At 47.8% G+C, this 19873-nt stretch overlaps 1 protein-coding gene across 2 annotated transcripts in view; it reads right to left on the bottom strand.

Moving 5' to 3' along the window:
- Positions 1-19873, bottom strand: part of LOC110513199 (netrin receptor DCC) — a 607044-nt gene that overhangs the window by 79745 nt on the left and 507426 nt on the right. For both annotated transcript variants that reach the window (XM_036976621.2, XM_036976622.2), the window contains exons 22-24: positions 19305-19370; positions 8723-8879; positions 4286-4518 (exon numbers count right to left, since the gene is read on the bottom strand). In XM_036976621.2, the coding sequence (XP_036832516.2) occupies positions 4286-4518; positions 8723-8879; positions 19305-19370 (456 nt within the window). The remainder of the gene's footprint in view (positions 1-4285; positions 4519-8722; positions 8880-19304; positions 19371-19873) is intronic.

The raw sequence follows: 19873 nt of genomic DNA, 5'->3' as shown, positions 1-19873 counted from the left end.
GCAACCTTCAGGGGTCGGCAACCTTCAGGGGTCGGCAACCTTTAGGGGTCGGCAACCTTCAGGGGTCGACAACCTTTAGGGGTCGGCAACCTTCAGGGGTCGGCAACCTTCAGGGGTCGGCAACCTTTAGGGGTCGGCAACCTTTGGGGGATCGGCAACCTTCAGGGGTCGGCAACCTTCAGGGGTCGGCAACCTTCAGGGGTCGGCAACCTTTAGGGGTCGGAAACCTTCAGGGGTCGGCAACCTTCAGGGGTCGGCAACCTTCAGGGGTCGGCAACTTTCAGGGGTCGGCAACCTTCAGGGGTCGGGTCGGCAACCTTCAGGGGTCGGGTCGGCAACCTTCAGGGGTCGGGTCGGCAACATTCAGGGTTCGGCAACCTTCAGGGGTCGGCAACCTTCAGGGGTCGGCAACCTTCAGGGGTCGGCAACCTTTAGGGGTCGGCAACCTTTAGGGGTCGGCAACCTTCAGGGGTCGGCAACCTTTAGGGGTCGGCAACCTTCAGGGGTCGGCAACCTTTAGGGGTCGGCAACTTTCAGGGGTCGGCAACCTTTAGGGGTCGGCAACCTTTAGGGGTCGGCAACCTTCAGGGGTCGGCAACCTTCAGGGGTCGGGTCGGCAACCTTCAGGGGTCGGGTCGGCAACCTTCAGGGGTCGGCAACCTTCAGGGGTCGGCAACCTTTAGGGGTCGGCAACCTTCAGGGGTCGGCAACCTTTAGGGGTCGGCAACCTTCAGGGGTCGGCAACCTTCAGGGGTCGGCAACCTTTAGGGGTCGGCAACCTTCAGGGGTCGGCAACCTTTAGGGGTCGGCAACCTTCAGGGGTTGGGTCGGCAACCTTCAGGGGTCGGCAACCTTCAGGGGTCGGCAACCTTCAGGGGTCGGCAACCTTCAGGGGTTTGGCAACCTTTAGGGGTCGGCAACTTTCAGGGGTCGGCAACCTTTAGGGGTCGGCAACCTTCAGGAGTTGGCAACCTTCAGGGGTCGGCAACCTTTAGGGGTCGGCAACCTTCAGGGGTCGGCAACCTTCAGGGGTCGGCAACCTTCAGGGGTCGGCAACCTTTAGGGGTCGGCAACCTTCAGGGGTCGGCAACCTTTAGGGGTCGGCAACCTTCAGGGGTCGGCAACCTTTAGGGGTCGGCAACCTTTAGGGGTCGGCAACCTTCAGGGGTCGGCAACCTTCAGGGGTCGGCAACCTTCAGGGGTCGGCAAACTTCAGGGGTCGGCAACCTTTAGGGGTCGGCAACCTTCAGGGGTTGGCAACCTTTAGGGGTCGGCAACCTTTAGGGGTCGGCAACCTTTAGGGGTCGGCAACCTTCAGGGGTCGGCAACTTTCAGGGGTCGGCAACCTTTAGGGGTCGGCAACCTTCAGGGGTCGGCAACCTTTAGGGGTCGGCAACCTTCAGGGGTCGGCAACCTTCAGGGGTCAGCAACTTTCAGGGGTCGGAAACCTTCAGTGGTCGGGTCGGCAACCTTCAGGGGTCGGGTCGGCAACCTTCAGGGGTCGGGTCGGCAACCTTCAGGGGTCGGCAACCTTCAGGGGTCGGCAACCTTTAGCGGTCGGCAAACTTCAGGGGTCGGCAAACTTTAGGGGTCGGCAAACTTCAGGGGTCGGCAACCTTCAGGGGTCGGCAACCTTCAGGGGTCGGCAACCTTTAGGGGTCGGCAACCTTTAGGGGTTGGCAACCTTCAGGGGTCGGCAACCTTTAGGGGTCGGCAACCTTTAGGGGTCGGCAACCTTTAGGGGTCGGCAACCTTCAGGGGTCGGCAACTTTCAGGGGTCGGCAACCTTTAGGGGTCGGCAACCTTCAGGGGTCGGCAACCTTTAGGGGTCGGCAACCTTCAGGGGTCGGCAACCTTCAGGGGTCAGCAACTTTCAGGGGTCGGAAACCTTCAGTGGTCGGGTCGGCAACCTTCAGGGGTCGGGTCGGCAACCTTCAGGGGTCGGGTCGGCAACCTTCAGGGGTCGGCAACCTTCAGGGGTCGGCAACCTTTAGCGGCCGGCAAACTTCAGGGGTCGGCAAACTTTAGGGGTCGGCAAACTTCAGGGGTCGGCAACCTTCAGGGGTCGGCAACCTTCAGGGGTCGGCAACCTTTAGGGGTCGGCAACCTTTAGGGGTTGGCAACCTTCAGGGGTCGGCAACCTTTAGGGGTCGGCAACCTTTAGGGGTCGGCAACCTTCAGGGGTCGGGTCGGCAACCTTCAGGTGTCGGGTCGGCAACCTTCAGGGGTCGGCAACCTTCAGGGGTCGGCAACCTTCAGGGGTCGGCAACCTTTAGGGGTCGGCAACCTTCAGGGGTCGGCAACCTACAGGGGCCGGCAACCTTCAGGGGTCGGCAACCTTTAGGGGTCGGCAACCTTCAGGGGTCGGCAATCTTTAGGGGTCGGCAACCTTCAGGGGTCGGGTCGGCAACCTTCAGGGGTCGGCAACCTTCAGGGGTCGGCAACCTTTAGGGGTCGGCAACCTTTAGGGTTCGACAACCTTCAGGGGTCGGCAACCTTCAGGGGTCGGCAACCTTTAGGGGTCGGCAACCTTCAGGGGTTGGCAACCTTCAGGGGTCGGCAACCTTTAGGGGTTGGCAACCTTCAGAGGTCGGCAACCTTTAGGGGTCGGCAACCTTCAGGGGTCGGGTCGGCAACCTTCAGGGGTCGGCAACCTTCAGGGGTCGGCAACCTTTAGGGGTCGGCAACCTTCAGGGGTCGGCAACCTTTAGGGGTCGGCAACCTTCAGGGGTTGGCAACCTTTAGGGGTCGGCAACCTTTATGACTTGAAGTAATTTTGGTTAAAAAAACTAAACAAAAAAAGAATAACAATAACATTTTTTTTTGAGGGATGCCGCACAAAAAAACTAAATGTGAGCCATTTTCATGCCTAATAGAGTCAATATCTGATATTCAACACCCCAGATAGCAGTCGGCTCCAATTACCACAGAATTTAGTATTGGGTGAAGATGAGAGGGGAGAATTAAAGTGAACAAACAGTAGGCTACAGCAGAGATGTTACATATTTGTTTTTCGTTGCAGAGAGGCTCCTTCTCATCATCCCTCAGCTCTTCCTCCTCCCTCTGGTTCGACCAAAAAAAAACAAAAAAGGGGGACACTGTCTTCCAGATGACGGAGAACCTCTAGTGGCTCTTCATTACTTCAGCCTCATGCACCTATTCAAGCTGCTGCTCCTATTACAAGAGAACGTGAACATATTCTTTGATATTTATTATAAAAGGACACTATAATAATAACACTCTGTTGGGAAGTGGATAGGCTGGGATAAGGAGTTTGTGGCTCATAAAAAGGGTTGACAGTGGTGAATAAAATCTTAAACATGAATTCACTCGTAAAAACAGCAGCTCTCGGCTGTATTTGTTGACAGTTGTTCTCTAGCGATACGTTTTTAAATCTCACAAAAGCGTCAACTTCCATGTGGGCTGGTGGAAAATGCAGACACAGTGATCTGATTGGCCCTGCAGTGGACCCATAGGTGCACTTGATTTGCACTCAGGGACCGCCAGTAGGCGGAGTTTGTACTTTCAGGCACATGAAATGAAATGGTTCTAAATGAGAAACGCTTTGACTATTCGGCGCCCAAGGCAGCTGAATCACTTCCAGCAAACAGCGCAAAACGGATAAAATTAATAATCTATTTTTATGGGGGTCTAAAAAATAACCAGGAAGTCGCGAGGGGGGAGGGTGAAGAGCTGCGTAAAGCTCAGGAGCCACGGGTTTGCCGACCCCTGGTCTGTGGAGTATGCGTTTAGTAGCCTCCCTCGGCAACCCAAGTGGGGAAAATAAACAAATGCATTTGTATTCAGAACAGATTTAGACTATTATTGCCTTTACTGCCTTGTTAACTATAACACCAGAGTCCTCTATATCTGGATAAGAAATCAAATCGATAAAACCTTCTGCATTTTCATTATGATATTATGAACAGAGATATTATGAACAGACATATTATGAACAGAGATATTATGAACAACATCACAGAGAAACAGCCACCTTCAATGTGAAGAGATACTTTTAAAGAGAGAATGATGATAACAGAAGGTGACAATTTCCCCCTCAGAGACACTAAAGTTTATCCTATCCTTCTTCTCCCTTTTCTGATGCATTTTTCTATTAAAAACAATTGTTTTGTTTTGTTGATGGACCGCACAACTACAGACTGGCAGGAAACATAAACGTTTTCAAAGAGTTGACAACATAACTAGTTACCATCTATTATTGGTGTCAAGACATATTCCAAAAACACTCTGTCTTAACCATCACTAACATTCTGCCTAGTCTTACCTGAGTGGCTGCTCTTACTGCCCATCTGGCTCTCTGATTGGCTGTGACTGACAGACTGAGACCTGATATCCTGGATAGAACCCTGGATGGGCGAATCGCGTCCGGAGGGGGCGGCGCTGGCAGGCTTCTCCATGTTCTTCAGTTCCATCTCCTCATGATGGATCCACAGGTCTGGAGGTCTCAGGTCCTTCTGACTACCTTTTCTCTTCCCTGTACTGTGGGTGGCACGCTTCCTACAGACGGGAGGGAGAGGGAGAGAGTTAGAAAGAGAGAAAGACAAAGATAGAAGTGATAAAAGGATATGAGAAAGTAGGGAGAGAGTTAGAAAGAGAGAAAGACAAAGATAGAAGTGATAAAAGGATATGAGAAAGGACGGAGAGAGTTAGAAAGAGAGAAAGACAAAGATAGAAGTGATAAAAGGATGTGAGAAAGGAGGGGGAGAGAGAGAGAAAGCTTAGAGAGTGTAAGAAAGAGAGACAAAAGAGAGAGGGAGACGTGATAGAGAGGTTAGATGGACCCATGAGACATAGAGGGAGGGAGAGAGGGAGTTTACTTTAGGGAACAGGACAGGGCTCTGGGCGAGGAGGGTACTTTAGATTAGGGGTTCCCAACCTAGGTGGCAAGCCACGATTGTTTCGCGATTGATTATACCGATCAAAAACTATGCATAAATCCGCGATGCTTTAGGCTAGAAACAAGCGGAAAAATGCCAGAAGAAGACGTGACTGATGTCCATGGGAAATAAAATACTCTGATGTACATGGGAAATAAAATACTCTGATGTACATGGGAAATAATATACTCTGATGTACATGGGAAATAATATACTCTGATGTACATGGGAAATAAAATACTCTGATGTACATGGGAAATAAAATACTCTGATGTACATGGGAAATAAAATACTCTGATGTACATGGGAAATAAAATACTCTGATGTACATGGGAAATAATATACTCTGATGTACATGGGAAATAAAATACTCTGATGTACATGGGAATATATTTGGCTAGTCTCTATGACGTACAGAAGCTGAGCTTACGACCTTCTAAAGTCGAGGACTCAGAGAAACGTGACGTTGCATGGGAAATAATCTGATACAATGTGTCACTCTGTCACTATTAATTGATCTTTTTACTTTCTGTAAAAGAGAAGAGGTATAATTAAATTCAGGGTTCGTATAACAATAAAACACGTTAGAGGAAAAGCATTTGGAGAAATCGGGTCAAGACTTGATTATCTATTATTATTATACAGTGAGGCAAAAAAGTTTTTAGTCAGCCACCAATTGTGCAAGTTCTCCCACTTAGAAAGATGAGAGAGGCCTGTAATTTTCATCATAGGTACACTTCAACTATGACAGACAAAATGATAATTTTTTTTCTCCAGAAAATCACATTGTAGGATTTTTTATGAATTCTTTTGCAAATTATGGTGGAAAATAAGTATTTGGTCACCTACAAACAAGCAAGATTTCTGGCTCTCACAGACCTGTAACTTATTCTTTAAGAGGCTCCTCTGTCCTCCACTCGTTACCTGTATTAATGGCACCTGTTTGAACTTGTTATCAGTATAAAAGACACCTGTCCACAACATCAAACAGTCACACTCCAAACTCCACTATGGCCAAGACCAAAGAGCTGTCAAAGGACACCAGAAACAAAATTGTAGACCTTCACCAGGCTGGGAAGACTGAATCTGCAATAGGTAAGCAGCTTGGTTTGAAGAAATCACCTGTGGGAGCAATTATTAGGAAATGGAAGACATACAAGACCACTGATAATCTCCCTCGATCTGGGGCTCCACGCAAGATCTCACCCCGTGGGGTCAAAATGATCACAAGAACGGTGAGCAAAAATCTCAGAACCACACGGGGGGACCTAGTGAATGACCTGCAGAGAGCTGGGACCAAAGTAACAAAGCCTACCATCAGTAACACACTACGCCGCTAGGGACTCAAATCCTGCAGTGTCCCCCTGCTTAAGCCAGTACATGTCCAGGCCCGTCTGAAGTTTGCTAGAGAGCATTTGGATGATCCAGAAGAAGATTGGGAGAATGTCATATGGTCAGATGAAACCAAAATATAACTTTTTGGTAAAACCTCAACTCGTCGGGTTTGGAGGAAAAAGAATGCTGAGTTGCATCCAAAGAACACCATACCTACTGTGAAGCACCTCTAGTGACACCCCATCCCGTGAACGGGACCGTTGTCATCATCTGACACTAATTAGCATAACGCAACGGGCATAAATCTTCCTAGAAAATCTTCCTATTCATGAAAATCACAAGTGATTTGGAACACAGCTTAGCCTTTTGTTAATCACCCTGTCATCTCAGATTTTCAAAATATGCTTTCCAGCCAAAGCTAGACAAGCATTTGTGTAAGTTTATCGATAGCCTAGCATAGCATTTTGTCCAGCTAGCAGCAGGTAACTTGGTCACGGAAATCAGAAAAGCAATCAAATTAAATAGTTTACCTTTGATGAGCTTCGGATGTTTTCACTCACGAGTTCATTTTTTCCCAAAATATTATTTTTGTAGGCGAAATAGCTCCGTTTGTTCTTCACGTTTGGCTGAAAAATCGATCGATCGGTCACGACAACGCCAAAAAATATTCCAAATTAGCTCCATAATATCGACAGAAACATGGCAAACGTTGTTTAGAATCAATCCTCAAGGTGTTTTTCAAATATCTATTCGATAATATATCCACCGGGACAATTGGTTTCTCAGTAGAAGCGATTGGAAAAATGGCTACCTCTGTACTTTACGCAAGATTTTCTCTCCGGGAGCATCATGTGACCACTTGCGCTACGGGTATTCTTCAACATAAATGCGTAAAACCACGTCACAATGCTGTAGACTCCTTGGGGAAGACGTAGAAGGCGTAAGCTGGTTGATAGCCCATTCACTGCTCAATGGGGTCTCATTGGAACGCAGCACTTTCAAAACATGAGGCACTTCCGGATTGGATTTTTCTCAGGCTTTCACCTGCAACATCAGTTCTGTTTTACTCACAGACAATATCTTTACAGTTTTGGAAATGTTAGAGTGTTTTCTATCCAAAGCTGTCAATGATATGCATATTCTTGACTCTTGTCCTGACAAAATATCCCGTTTAAAACGGGAACGTTTTTTTTCCAAAAATGAAAATACTGCCCCTAGAGTCTCAACAGGTTTTAAGCCAGTACATGTCCAGGCCCATCTGAAGTTTGATAGAGAGCATTTGGATGATCCAGAAGAAGATTAGGAGAATGTCATATGGTCAGATGAAACCAAAATATAACTTTTTGGTAAAACCTCAACTCGTCGGGTTTGGAGGAAAAATAATGCTGAGTTGCATCCAAAGAACACCACACACACACACACACACACACACACACACACACACACACACACACACACACACACACACACACACACACACACACACACACACACACACACACACACACACACACACACACACACACACACACACTAACGAACTAGCTGAACTTTCGCTTTGCTTTCTCTCCCACACGTGTTGAAAGGATCTAATGAATAAAGTATCAGAAGGTCTTCACTAATAGCAGGGTGTGTAAGATCTGTACTGTCAGATGTCCAACTTACAGAACAAGACAGAGAATCTCTCTCTCTCTCTCTTCCTCCCCCCCAACCCCTCCCTCCCCCCTCCCTGCCTCTCTCTCCCTCCATCCCTCACCTCTCCCTCCGTGTCTCTCCCTCCATCCCTCCCCCCTCCCTCCCCCTCCCTCTCTCTCTCTCCCTTCCTCCCCCCAACCCCTCTCTCCATCCCTCCCCCTCTCCCTGCATCTCTCTCCCCCCTCCCTCCCCCTCTCCCTCCCTGTCTCCATCCCTCCCCCCTCCCTCCCTCTCTCTTCCCCCTCCCTCCCCTCTCTCTCCCCCCTCCCTCCCCCTCTCCCTCCCTCTCTCTCCCCCTCCCTCCCTCCCCCCTCCCTCCCTCTCTATCCCCCCTCCCTCCCCTTCCCCCTTCCCCCTCCCTCCCTCCCCCTCTCTCTCCCTCCCTCCCTCTCCCTCCCTCCCTCCTCTCAGATAACTAGCACTGTGTAAATATCAAACAGAATGCTTTACGTAAGGTGTTAACAGAGTGTCATCCCAGAGCTAAGGGTTGGAAAGGAGAGAAGATAAGCTACTAGCAAACTGCAGTAGAGTCCAAAATCGTGTCCAAAATGACCCCCTATTACCTAAACAGTGCACTACTTCTGTAGTGTAAAAAAAATAAATAATTGTGCACTTTAATGGGAATAGAGTGCTATTTGGGACTCAGCCCAACTGAGGGATATCTCCTCAGAGGTTCAACTGTTCTGTTCCCATGTCTCTAGAACAAAGAGAGTTTATAAAGAGGGTAGGAACAGTTGTGAAAACATGGGGCCTGATGAGAGAAAAGGAAAGGAGAAGAAGAAGGTCCAACTTACTTTCTCTGTTGTGCGGAGGAGCGCCGGGTGCAGATCAGCGCTACTATGACAACCACTACCACGGTAACGGCACCCACGGAGACCACGATGATGACCAGAAGGTTGCTGTTCTTCTGGGGAGTCACGCTGCCGTGAGGAGGACGCATCTGACCAATGTCTGGAATTACAACAGGGACAGGAAATAGGATCGTTGGACAAGAATGTTGAAAATCCTATATTTTTTTCAAATAATAAATAGTGCACTGTAAGACAGTTGGCTGATTGACTCCCCTCTGGAAATGAAAACAGAAATGGTTTGCACGTTCCAAGCACATAAGTCATTACTCTCATTTGCTGCTCACATCCCTTTGAATGAGATACAGCGCTTAAAGTTGCATAACTAGAGATAGGGTACTATGCTTACTTAATGTCTGGACTTCTCTGCCTGGTCCTGAGCGGTGAACAGCTGATGTGATCCTGAGAATTCGTAGGCGATCGAATAACCCCCCCCCCCACTTCCTTCCATTCTGCTAGCAAACGTCTTTGGAGAATAAAATCGATGACCTACGCGGAAGAATAAACTACCAAAACGATCTACTATCTACTATATACTACTACTATAAATATCTATCTACTATATACTACTACTATAAATATCTATCTACTATATACTACTACTATACATATCTATCTACTATATACTACTATTATAAATATCTATCTACTATATACTACTACTATAAATATCTATCTACTATATACTACTACTATAAATATCTATCTATTATATACTACTACTATAAATATCTATCTACTATATACTACTACTATAAATATCTTATGCTTCAAGGAGTCGTGGCTGAACGACGACACTATCAACATACAGCTGGCTGGTTATACGATGGACCGGCAGGATAGAACAGCAGCGTCTGGTAAGACAAGGGGCGGCGGACTATGTATTTTTGTAAATAACAGCTGGTGCATGATATCTAAGGAAGTCTATTGCTTGCCTGAGGTACAGTTTCTCATGATAAGCTGTAGACCACACTATCTTGCTAGAAAGTTTTCATCTGTATTCTTCATAGCTGTTTACAAACCACCACAGACTGAGGCACTAAGATAGCATTGAATGAGCTGTATTAAGTCATAAGCAAACAGGAAACCACTCACCCAGAGGCGGCGCCTCCTAGTGGCCGGGGACTTTAATGCAGGGAAACTTAAATCTGTTTTACCAAATTTCTAATCAGCATGTTAAATGTGCAACCAGAGGGGAAAAAAACTCTGGACAACATTTACTCCACACACAGAGATAAGTACAAAGCTCTCCCTCGCCCTCCATTTGGCAAATCTGACCACAACTCTATCCTCCTGATGCCTGCTTACAAGCAAAAATGAAAGCAGGAAGAACCAGTGACTCGGTCTATAAAAAAGTTGTCAGATGAAGCAGATGCTAAGCTCTGGAGAAGCACAGACTGCATTGCTAGCACAGACTGGAATATGTTCCGGGATTCTTCCAATGGCATTGAGGAGTACACCACATCAGTCACTGGCTTCATCAACAAGTGGCTCGATGAAGTCGTCCCCACAGTAACCGTACGTACATACCCCAATCAGAAGCCATGGATTACATGCAACATCCGCCCTTAGCTAAAGGGTAGAGCTGCCATTTTCAAGGAGCGGGACTTTAATCCGGAAGCTTATAAGAAATCCCGCTATGCCATCCTACAAACCATCAAACAGGCAAAGCATCAATACAGGACTAAGATCGAGTCGTACCACACCGGCTCTGACGCTCGTCGGATGTGACAGGGCTTGCAAACCATTACAGACTACAAAGGGAAGCACAGCCGAGAACTGCCCAGTGACACGAGCCTACCGGACGAGCTAAACTACTTCTATGCTTACATCGAGGCAAATTAGATTGAAACATGCATGAGAACACCAGCTGTTCCGGAAGACTGTGTGATCACGCTCTCCGCAGCCGATGCGAGTAAGACCAGGTCAACATTCACAAGGCCGCAGGGCCAGACGGATTACCAGGACGTGTACTCAGAGCACGCACTGACCAACTGGCAAGTGTCTTCACTGACATTTTCAAACTCTCCCTGTCCGAGTCTGTAATACCAACATGTTTTAAGCAGACCACCAGAGTCTCTGAGCCCAAGAACGCCAAGGTAACCTGGCTAAATGACTACCGACCCATGGCACTCTCATCTGTAGCCATGAAGTGCTTTGAAAGGCTGGTCATGGCTCACATCAACACCATTATCCCAGAAACCGTAGACGCACTCCAATTTGCATACTGCCCCAACAGATCCACATATGATGCAATCTCTATTGCACTCCTCACTGCCCTTTCCCACCTGGACAAAAGGAACACCTATGTGAGAATGCTATTCATTGACTACAGCTCAGTGTTCAACACCATAGTGCCCATGAAGCTCATCACTAAGCTAAGCAACCTGGGACTAAACACCTCCCTCTGCAACTGGATCCTGGACTTCCTGACGGGCCACCCCAAGGTGGTAAGGGTAGGTAACAACACATCCACCATGGTGACCCTCAACACGGGGGCCCCTCAGGGGTGCGTGCTCAGTCCCCTCCTGTACTCCCTGTTCACTCATGACTGCATGGCCAGGCACGACTCCAACACGATCATTAAGTTTGCCAATGACAATACAGTGGTCAGCCTGATCACCGACAACAACAAGACAACAAGCCTACAGGGAGGAGGTCAGAGACCTGGCAACAACCTCTTCCTCAACGTGATCAAGACAAAGGAGATGATTGTGGACTACAGGAAAAAGAGGACAGAGCTCATTCTCATCGACAGGGCTGCAGTGGAGCAGGATGAGAGCTTCAAGTTCCTTGGTGTCCACATCACCAACAAACTAACATGGCCAAGCACACCAAGACAGTCGTGAAGAGGGCACGAGAAAACCTTATCCCCCTCAGGAGACCGAAAAGATTTGGCATGGGTCCTCAGATCCTCAAAATGTTCTACAGCTGCACCATCCTGACTGGTTGCATCACTGCCTGGTGTGGCAACTGCTCGGCCTCCGACCGCAAGGCACTACAGAGGGTATTGTGAACGGCAAAGTACATCACTGGGGCCAACCTTCTTGCCATCCAGCACCTCTATACCAGGCGGTGTCAGAGGAAGGCACTAGAAATTGTTAAAGACTCCAACCACCCTAATCATAGACTGTTCTCTCTGCTACCGCACGGCAAGCAGTAGGTCCAAGAGGCTCCTAAACAGCTTCTACCCCCAAGCCATAAGACTCCTGAACAGCTAATCAAATGGCTACCCAGACTATTTGCATTGCCCCCCTCTTTTACACCACTGCTACTCTCTGTTGTTATCATCTATGCATTGTCACTTTAATAACTCTATGTACATATTACCTCAACTAACCGGTGCCCCAGCACATTGACTCTGTACCGGTACCTCCCTGTATATAACCTCCACAGAGAACAGTGGGTGTCGGAAGTGTACTTAGAGAACAGTGGGTGTTGGAGTATAGTCGGAGCACTAACAGACAGATTGTGTTCCCAAGCCCTGTTTCCTACAGTACCGGTACAGTACCTGTGTGGGTGTTTGGGCTTGTGTGTCTGGGTTTGTGTGTGTGGGTGTGTTCCTTTCAGTTCAAAACAGCAGCTGTTCCCAAACGGAAAATACCAAACACAGCAATGCAATAAGACAAATTGAGAGAGCTAAGCACATTTCCATCGGTGGTACCATACAGTGGCGTGTGTGTGGGGTGTGTGTGGTGTGTGTGGTGTGTGTGTGGTGTGTGTGTGTGGTGTGTGCTTGGTGTGTGTGGTGTGTATGCGTGGTGTGTGTGGTGTGTGTGTGGTGTGTGTGCGTGGTGTGTGTGGTGTGTGCGTGCGCTTGCTGCCATCAGTCCCGTGCTCCGTCTGAGTGTGGGTGGGGGGGGGTTACTGTGAAGGATGGATTCACTGTGCTGCCTCCAAGCCCCCAGACCGACACGAGGCTTCTCCACGCCACTCCTGTCAAGGTCACAATAACGGGGTGATGGAGAATGTCATCAATTCAACCTGTCCCTCCGTTCACTTTCACCGCCCCGCCGTCTCGTCTCAAAGAAACTGACAGATATACTGAAGCTTTTAACCCCCCTGTACTTAATTACCAAGCTTTTAACCCCCCCCGTACTTAATTACCAAGCTTTTAACCCCCCCTGTACTTAATTACCAAGCTTTTAACCCCCCCCGTACTTAATTACCAAGTTTTTAAAACCCCCTGTACTTAATTACCAAGCTTTTAACCCCCCTGTACTTAATTACCAAGCTTTTAACCCCCCTGTACTTAATTACCAAGCTATTAACCCCCCTGTACTTAATTACCAAGCTTTTAACACTCTCTGTACTTAATTACCAAGCTTTTAACACCTCCTGTACTTAATTACCAAGCTTTTAACCCCCTGTACTTAATTACCAAGCTTTTAACCCCCCTGTACTTAATTACCAAGCTTTTAACACCCCCTGTACTTAATTACCAAGCTTTTAACACCTCCTGTTCTTAATTACCAAGCTTTTAACCCCCTGTACTTAATTACCAAGCTTTTAACCCCCCTGTACTTAATTACCAAGTTTCTAACCCCCCCTGTACTTAATTACCAAGCTTTTAAAACCCCCTATACTTAATTACCAAGCTTTTAACCCCCCTGTACTTAATTACCAAGCTTTTAACCCCCCTGTACTTAATTACCAAGCTTTTAACACCCCCTGTACTTAATTACCAAGCTTTTAACACCCCCCCCTGTACTTAATTACCAAGCTTTTAACACCTCCTGTACTTAATTACCAAGCTTTTAACACCCCCTGTACTTAATTACCAAGCTTTTAACCCCCCCTGTACTTAATTACCAAGCTTTTAACCCCCCTGTACTTAATTACCAAGCTATTAACCCCCCTGTACTTAATTACCAAGCTTTTAACACCCTCTGTACTTAATTACCAAGCTTTTAACACCTCCTGTTCTTAATTACCAAGCTTTTAACCCCCCTGTACTTAATTACCAAGCTTTTAACCCCCCTGTACTTAATTACCAAGTTTTTAACCCCCCCTGTACTTAATTACCAAGCTTTTAAAACCCCCTATACTTAATTACCAAGCTTTTAACCCCCCTGTACTTAATTACCAAGCTTTTAACCCCCCCTGTACTTAATTACCAAGCTTTTAACCCCCCTGTACTTAATTACCAAGCTATTAACCCCCCTGTACTTAATTACCAAGCTTTTAACACCTCCTGTACTTAATTACCAAGCTTTTAACACCTCCTGTACTTAATTACCAAGCTTTTAACCCCCCTGTACTTAATTACCAAGCTTTTAACCCCCCCCCCCCCTGTACTTAACCCACGATGTTCAGGCCCCTACATACCCAGGCCCACACTGTTCAGGCCCTACCCTACCCAGGCTCACAACGTTCAGGGCCTACCCTACACCGACTCACGATGTTCAGGCCCCCACCTACCCAGGCTCATGACGTTCATACCCCCACATACCCAGGCCCACACTGTTCAGGCCCTACCCTACCCAGACCCACGATGTTCAGGCCCCCACATACCCAGGCCCGAGATGTTCAGGCCCTTCCCTACCCAGGCTCACAACATTCAGGCCCTACTCTACCCAGACCCACGATGTTCAGGCCCCCACATACTCAGGCCCACGATGTTCAGGCCCTTCCCTACCCAGGCCCTACCCCGCCCAGGCCCAGAAAGTTCAGGTCCTACCACGCACAGGCCCAGAAAGTTCAGGCCCTACCCCGCCCAGGCCCAGAAAGTTCAGGTCCTACCCCGCCCAGGCCCAGAAAGTTCAGGCCCTATCCCGCCCAGGTCCGATTGCTTCTCCCAAATTTAAGGTTCAGCCCAAAACCAGAAATAACTTTCTCCGTTAGTAAATCCATTAGCTGTTCCTCTCTGTCTATCACTCGCTCTCTGTGACGCAGCTCACTCTGCTCATGGTGGCTCTGAGTCTGTCAGTATCCATAGCAATGGCTATGCTTGGGCTGCTCTCCTTAATGATGTGACATGAGAGAACAGCTAGCAGATAGCAACTTTTCATCACTCTAAAACTGGGCCGTTTTCTCATGCAGCAGGAGCACGAGCAAATGACCCAGGATCAAAATGTTAGTATTCAATTCAGTGATACCTGAAAAAAAACAGGCTCTACTCGGCCCTAACCCTCAGGTCGAATAGCAGAGCTCTAAACTCTGGCCTCGACTGGAGGAGCAGCCTTAGAAGAAACCATCTTGGTCTGTCCTCTAGGTTTAACAAGGTGACATGTTCACATTGGAATTCAACAGTCATCTTTAAAAAAAACATTTTTTTTAAATTCTTCAATAATTATCCGGTCTAGCTGTCTCAACACTAGCTATTACAGCAGAAACATCAGATAATGTGAGAGAGTGCCTCAGACCCATCGTCCTGCTAACACACTGTACATGTCCCAAATGGCACCCTATTCGGAACATAGTGCACTACTTTAGACCAGAGCCCTAGTCCCTATATAGTGCACTACTTTAGACCAGAGCCCTAGTCCCTATATAGTGCACTACTTTAGACCAGAGCCCTAGTCCCTATATAGTGCACTACTTTAGACCAGAGCCCTAGTCCCTATATAGTGCACTACTTTAGACCAGAGCCCTAGGCCCTATATAGTGCACTACTTTAGACCAGAGCCCTAGTCCCTATATAGTGCACTACTTTAGACCAGAGCCCTAGTCCCTATATAGTGCACTACTTTAGACCAGAGCCCTAGTCCCTATATAGTGCACTACTTTAGACCAGAGCCCTAGTCCCTATATAGTGCACTACTTTAGACCAGAGCCCTATTCCCTATATAGTGCACTACTTCAGACCAGAGCCCTAGTCCCTATATAGTGCACTACTTTAGACCAGAGCCCTAGTCCCAATATATTGCACTACTTTAGACCAGTGCCCTATTCTCTATATAGTGCACTACTTTAGACCAGAGCCCTATTCCCTATATAGTGCACGACTTTAGACCATAACCCTATTCCCTATATAGTGTACTACTATAGACCAGAGCCCTATTCCCTATATAGTGTACTACTTCAGACTAGAGCCCTATTCCCTATATAGTGCACTACTTTAGACCAGAGCCCTAGTCAAAAGGATTTTAAAGGATATTTTGGGACACAAACATTGGTTAATGACGCTGACGCTAGACTTCAATTCCAGTCCGGTTCCGCGTTGATGCTCATCTGCTATATTAGGGTTATTTCAACAGTATTATCTCCTATTCATTAAGATGCTTTTCAGATGACTTTCAAGATGGAATCCCAACGTTCCCAGGCGAAGAGAAACACAGATTGCACACATGCGATCTTTCAGACAGGTTTAGGATAAAAATAGACCGGACAATCTGCCCCACCCTTCTAGGAGTGGGGCAGATGTATTGGATTGTTTAATAAGTAACTAGGTAGGCTAACAATAGTAGAACATGAACACAATCCGGAACATCTAGGAACATGAACACAATCCGGAACATCTAGGAACATGAACACATTCCAGAACATCTAGGAACATGAACACAATCCGGAACATCTAGGAACATGTACACAATCCGGAACATGAACACAATCCGGAACATCTAGGAACATGAACACAATCCGGAACATCTAGGAACATGTACACAATCCAGAACATCTAGGAACATGAACACAATCCAGAACATGAACACAATCTGGAACATCTAGGAACATGAACACAATCCGGAACATCTAGGAACATGAACATAATCCGGAACATCTAGGAACATGAACACAATCCAGAACATGAACACAATCCGGAACATCTAGGAACATGAACACAATCCGGAACATGAACACAATCCGGAACATGAACACAATCCGGAACATCTAGGAACATGAACACATTCCAGAACATCTAGGAACATGAACACAATCCGGAACATCTAGGAACATGTACACAATCCGGAACATGAACACAATCCGGAACATCTAGGAACATGAACACAATCCGGAACATCTAGGAACATGTACACAATCCAGAACATCTAGGAACATGAACACAATCCAGAACATGAACACAATCCGGAACATCTAGGAACATGTACACAATCCAGAACATGAACACAATCCGGAACATCTAGGAACATGAACATAATCCGGAACATCTAGGAACATGAACACAATCCAGAACATGAACACAATCCGGAACATCTAGGAACATGAACACAATCCGGAACATGAACACAATCCGGAACATGAACACAATCCGGAACATGAACACAATCCGGAACATCTAGTAACATGTACACAATCCAGAACATCTAGGAACATGAACACAATCCGGAACATCTAGGAACATGAACACAATCCAGAACATCTAGGAACATGAACACAATCCGGAACATCTAGGAACATGAACACAATCCAGAACATCTAGGAACATGTACACAATCCGGAACATCTAGGAACATGAACACAACCCAGAATATCTAGGAACATGAAAACAATCCAGAACATCTAGGAACATGTACACAATCCAGAACATCTAGGAACATGAACACAATCCAGAACATCTAGGAACATGAACACAATCCAGAACATCTAGGAATATTCTAAGAATGTTAAGTAGAACTAAAGAACACAGGAAAGACAAAGGAGATTAGTCTCAGTCCCACAACACCTGAGCAGTCCCGTCTCTGGGAAAGGATAAATTACTTGTCCACTGCTCAGCTGGACATCCAGCTAGTATAATAACTGCACCCCTAGGGCACAGTTGTACACTATTCCCTATGTAGTGCACTACTTTTAACCAGAGCCCAGGCAGCATGGACAATATGTGCGCCAACTGGACGGTCCAAAGTAATGCACTGCATAGGGAATAGGGTGCCATTAGGGACACAGTCTCTGTTTCACACTGCTCCTGTCCATTGAGAACCAGGTACAATACATGGAGGGTCTGTGCTTCATCAGTGAACTCTGACCTCTATCATGCTGGAAGACAACAGGCTCAACCATCTGCTCCTAATCAGAAGGACAGACAGAAGCCACCGGTTTCCTCCTAATTCATCCCAGCAGGCATTGCAGTGGGTCAGTGAGCACGCTGTCATACCAGCGAGCCCCGCCGATCCCTGGCGACGTTCTGCCAACACTCTCAAGTATGATTACAGATTACAGCGGGCATGTGTGTGTGCGCAGCTTGTTATCATATACATGACTCAGGCTGGATAGTGTTAGGGTTTCTCAGACTGGATCGGGCTACTCAGACTGGATCGGCCTACTCAGACTGGATCGCGTTAGGGTTTCTCAGACTGGATAGGGTTTCTCAGACTGGATCGGGCTACTCAGACTGGATCGCGTTAGGGTTTCTCAGACTGGATAGGGTTTCTCAGACTGGATAGGGTTTCTCAGACTGGATCGCGTTAGGGTTTCTCAGACTGGATCGTGTTAGGGTTTCTCAGACTGGATAGTGTTAGGGTTTCTCAGACTGGATAGTGTTAGGGTTTCTCAGACTGGATAGTGTTAATGTTACTCAGACTGGATAGGGTTAGTGTTAGTCAGACTGGATAGGGTTACTCAGACTGGATTCCTCCTGCTCCATCCTTTTCTCCCCCTCCTTCCCTCCCTCTCTAGTCTACCCCTCCTTCCTTCCCTCTCTAGTCTACCCCTCCTTCCCTCCCTCTCTAGTCTACCCCTCCTACCTTCCCTCTCCTTAGTCTACCCCTCCTTCCCTCCCTCTCTAGTCTACCCCTCCTTCCCTCCCTCTCTAGTCTACCCCTCCTTCCCTCCCTCTCTAGTCTACCCCTCCCTCCCTCCCTCCCTCCCTCCCTCCCTCCCTCCCTCCCTCCCTCCCTCCCTCCCTCACTCACTCACTCACTCACTCACTCACTCACTCACTCACTCACTCACTCACTCACTCACTCACTCACTCACTCCCTCCCTCCCTCCCTCTCTAGTCTACCCCTCCCTCCCTTCCCCTGCTCATAAACCTACAGGCTGTAATGATATGCTAGTCCTTAATTAACAGACAAATTTCCCAACAGAGACAACTCCACAGCCTGCCGTGTGTATGTGTGCATGTGCACAGTGCCTTTGTCTATCTAGTCAACTAGTCTATAGTTACCAGAGCCGTTTCCAGGTCTGGGAACTGTACACTCAGTGATTTCACAGTAGGGAGTCGTTTCCAGGTCTGGGAACAGAGAGACTAGGTGATTTCACAGTAGGGAGCCGTTTCCAGGTCTGGGAACAGAGAGACTAGGTGATTTCACAGTAGGGAGCCGTTTCCAGGTCTGGGAACAGAGAGACTAGGTGATTTCACAGTAGGGAGCCATTTCCTGTGAAATCGGTGAAATCAACTAGTTTTCCCAGACCTTGTGCATGGCACAACAGAACCAAATGCAAAAGTCTAAAAAAAAATAACCCACCCACTCACATGACACTCCTGACAGGCTAAAAAACAATAATCAAAGTATTTGAAAGATGTCGAATAGTATTTGAACCCAGGTCTAGTATAGTTAACTCTGAACACTGCACAGGGCGGTAACACTTTTACAATAGGGAGCAGTTAAGTCTGTGTGGGGGTGCTTACCGTTCAAACTGCTCCTATCAATCAGGTTGTTGTCAGAAGGCCAGTAGCCGCCATCTCCATGGCGACCTGTACAACAGACAAAGAGTGGGGGTGAGCAGGGATAGAGAGAGAGAGATGTGGGAGGGAGAGAGAGAGAGAGGAGAGAGATAGAGAGAGATAGAGAGAGGAGGGGAAGGGAGAGAGAGGAGGAGAGAGAGAGAGAGAGGAGGGGAAGGGAGAGAGAGAGGAGGGGAAGGGAGAGAGAGAGGAGGGGAAGGGAGAGAGAGGAGGGGAAGGGAGAGAGAGGAGGGGAAGGGAGAGAGAGAGCAGGGGAAGGGTGAGAGAGGAGGGGAAGGGAGAGAGAGCAGGGGAAGGGAGAGAGAGGAGGGGAAGGGAGAGAGAGAGCAGGGGAAGGGAGAGAGAGAGCAGGGGAAGGGAGAGAGAGGAGGGAGAGAGAGATGAGGGGAAGGGAGAGAGAGGAGGGAGAGAGAGAGATGAGGGGAAGGGAGAGAGAGGAGGGAGAGAGAGGAGGGGAAGGGAGAGAGAGGAGGGAGAGAGAGGAGGGGAAGGGAGAGAGAGAGGAGGGGAAG

The sequence above is a fragment of the Oncorhynchus mykiss genome, chromosome 5 (assembly GCF_057628025.1).
Source record: "Oncorhynchus mykiss isolate SJ-2025 chromosome 5, ASM5762802v1, whole genome shotgun sequence".
NCBI classification, from domain to species: Eukaryota; Metazoa; Chordata; class Actinopteri; order Salmoniformes; family Salmonidae; genus Oncorhynchus; species Oncorhynchus mykiss.
The sequence above is the reverse complement of the archived record's forward strand: the minus strand, read 5'-3'. Positions and strand labels throughout refer to the sequence as shown.